Source organism: Chinchilla lanigera, unplaced genomic scaffold, assembly GCF_000276665.1.
Source record: "Chinchilla lanigera isolate Chin_1 unplaced genomic scaffold, ChiLan1.0 scaffold00081, whole genome shotgun sequence".
Lineage (NCBI taxonomy): Eukaryota > Metazoa > Chordata > Mammalia > Rodentia > Chinchillidae > Chinchilla > Chinchilla lanigera.
The window spans coordinates 9,325,530-9,328,883 of NW_004955482.1; the positions used below are offsets into that span (position 1 = coordinate 9,325,530).

The 3,354-nt window shown below is 44.6% G+C and overlaps 1 protein-coding gene across 1 annotated transcript in view; it reads left to right on the forward strand.

Moving 5' to 3' along the window:
* The first annotated feature begins 1,528 nt into the window (after window positions 1-1,528).
* LOC102012862 (2'-5'-oligoadenylate synthase 1-like) overlaps window positions 1,529-3,354 on the forward strand; it is a 9,421-nt gene continuing 7,595 nt past the window's right edge. The window contains exons 1-2 of the mRNA XM_005403208.2: window positions 1,529-1,826; window positions 2,621-2,915. Coding sequence (XP_005403265.1) covers window positions 1,566-1,826; window positions 2,621-2,915 — 556 coding nt within the window. The 5' untranslated portion in view covers window positions 1,529-1,565. The remainder of the gene's footprint in view (window positions 1,827-2,620; window positions 2,916-3,354) is intronic.

The window sequence follows — 3,354 nt, forward strand, 5'->3', positions numbered from 1 at the left end:
AAGTTTCCACTCATTTAGTCTAGAAATTCTACAAATGCTTTATCCTTTTCTCTGTAAATGTCATTCATGCCTTTTCTCATATTTATTCTTAGGGGTCTGTTTCAGTGTCACTCAATACAGTTTCTCTAATTCCATTCTGTAATGGTTGGTTCCTGGAAAATGATTATACTTGATTATAGTGTTTGTGATCTTTATGGCTCCAGATGATCTGATTTTATTAACTTTATGTACTGAATTTGTGTTATTTCTATGGCCACAAGAAGTAACAAAGCAATTTTTCTTGCCAAAAAAGAAAAGAACTTTGGAGAAGTATTATTCTCAGCTAAATTCTAATAGGCTGTGTGAACCTGGTAAGCCCAGCGTAAGTCAGCTGCCATTGCTATACCTGAATAGCCGATGCAATCAACTTAGGAAGAGAAAAGGTTTGCTTGGGCTCACAGTTGTGGATGGTTCAGTCCATAATCAGGTGCTCTGGGCTGTGGTGAGGTGGCTCACCGTAGCAGAAGCCCGTGCAGGAGGACAGAGCTCCACTTATGGTGAGGAAGCAACAGAAAGGAGGGAGAGACCAGAGTCTTGGGATGGCTTTGAGGCCACACCCCAGACCTAAAGACCCCCCACACCGGGCCTCACCTCTCAAAGTTTCTACCAGTTCTCCTCAGGGCCACCTGGGGACCAATGCTTTATTCACGGCCTTATGAGTGAAAGGAGAGGGGATAATGAGAACTCTACTCTCTGTTCAGTTGTCTCTGAACCTAAAACTGGCATAAGAAATAAAGTCTGTTAATTAAAGGAGAAAATGTATAGTATGATGCCATTTATTAAAAAATAAAAAGAGAGAACTCTGTCCAGGTGTGTATGGTATGTTTGTTGCCATAGAAAAACATCTGAAGAGCTCTATACCCAAATGTTTGTAGTGCTAGGTAGTTCTGGGTTTTAGAAACATAAATGGCCTATAGTCCCAGCAATCAGGAGGCTGAAGCGGGAGGACTGCTGTGATTTCAAGGTCATCTTAGGGAACATAGTGAGTTCAAGGCTAGTCTGAACTACATAACAAGACCCTGTCTCAAAAAATAAAGGGAGGGGGACATAAATGGTCTTTCAACTTCCTGATTTTCTCTTTTTGTCTTCTTGTAACATGCCTGCATTAAAAATTACAGGAGATTAAAAAATGATTTTTGTGGGGCTGGGGATTTAGCTCAGTGGCACAGCACCTGCCTAGCAAGCACAAGGTCATGAGTTCGATTCCTGGTACTGGAAAAAAACCAAAAAAAAAAAAAAAAGAATAAATTAAAAAAAACAAACAATTTTTTTCAAAACTAAAAAAAACAAGATGAAAACCCTATATGCATATATAAGTATGATTTCTTTCACTGGGATTAAAAAATAAAGTGGGGAGGAAGCCCAGGCTGCTGGTAACAGGACAGTATAAATTTCGGGAATTCACAGAGCCAGCCAGCAGCTCTGTGCCAGGATAGGGCAGGGTTGATTGGCCAAGACACAGGCTAAATCATTTCCTTTTTTCCAAGAAAATAAAACAAATGGCTTCCCAGGCTCCATAAGCGCAAATGAGAAAGGCTAGCGGTCCTCAGAAACATTCCTGCAGCCATCTCAGACACAGCGCTCCGAGTCCTCACCTGACCGCCGCGATGGACCTCAGAAACACCCTCGCCGAGAACCTGAACAAGTTCATCAAAGACCATCTCCTGTTAGACTACAATTTCCACGAGGACGTCAAAAATGCCATTGAGCAGATATCTGAATTCCTAAAGGAAAGGTGCCTTTTCCCAGGAGCCCCAATCCCTGTGCGGGTGTCCAAGGTGGTGAGGGTGAGTCCAGTTCTACCTGGTTGGGGGTGGACGGCTGAGTGGACAAGAGGCTGACAGAGAGGGAGAGGCCACCGTGGGACCCAGGCTGCAGACCTGAACAGGACAGAGGGAGAACTTGCAGGCTGGTGGTTTCTGATTTCTCCACATCACAGACATAACCATGGTGTATCAGAGTTAATTCTAGTGTGAGGTCCTGTGTCTGTATCTTTAACAAGCCCTCATCTATGTCAGAGACAGGAAAATGGAGGCCAGGCTCCGATAAATAACTTGTTGATGAGCGGCAGGGTGGGGATTGAACATTACTACAGTCTGCTGAGCTGCTTACGAGCGGTCTTGAAAGCAGCTAGCAGCTATTGCGTGTGAGACTTTGAGTTAGTTAATTAGCTGTTGTGTGTCCCCATTTCCTCACCTCTGACTCCCCGTACCATCTAAGCACCATGCAGATTAAGTACAATAATGTGTGCAAATCAGCTTGACCCAGTATGGGGCATAAAGGTAAAAAAAAAAAAAAGATGGTAAAGGACCAAGAGTAAAAAACGCAGGCTTTGGAATGAGGCACCCAGGGTCTGACGTGCTCTCTGCCACCTACCAGCTGTGTGACTGGGCTGATACAAAATCTCACTGCCCAGGTTCCCCATCTGTAAAATGGGAAGCGATAATAACAGTGCCTAACTCACAGAGTCAGGGTGAGCATGCAGAAATGAAAATGTGTTATGTCCCCCAAACAAGGGCAGTACTGAATTAGCGGGTCCCTCTCACTAAGAGTCTCGTGTTGTTCTTGCTATCTTTTGTAGGGTGGCTTCTCTGGCAGAGATGCAACGCTCAGAGACCAGTGTGACGCTGACCTGGTCATCTTCCTCACAAACCTCAAGAGTTTTCAGGAGCAGGTATCACGCCGGGAAGAGTTTATCAGAGAAATTAGGCAAGACCTGGAAGAATTTCAAAGATGCACCAGAACACAAATATTTGAAATAAACATTAAAGACCAGGATCCATCCAACCCCTGCGTTCTCAGCTTTGAGCTGAGTTCCTCCCGGTTCCCAGGGAGGACAGTGAAGTTTAATGTGCTGCCCGCCTTCAACGCCCTGGGTGAGCATCCCCAGCCCCTGGGGCCTTCCTCCTCTAACTTGGCCTCTTTCCCTCTCTTTTCTATTTCTTGGCTGAAATCATAGTTTGATCTTTGCCCAAATATTCTATCATCTTAGAGCCATGGAGGGTAAGGAGATTATATATCTTGATTGTTTTGTTTTTTGGTACTGGGAATTGAACTTGGGACCTCGCACTTGCCAGGCAGGTGTTTGTGCTGCTGAGCTATATCCTCAGCCAGTAGGGAGATTATAGAATTTTTCCTGAGACTGAGTAAGGTCATAATCCAATCACAAAGGCCAGGCATGGTAACACAGGCCTATAATCCCAGCACCTGGGATGCTGAGGCAGGAGGATTGCCATGAGTTTCAGGCCAGCTTGGGCTACATAGTGAGTTTAAAACCAGGCTGAACTACATAGCAAGACCCTGTCTCAAAAAAAA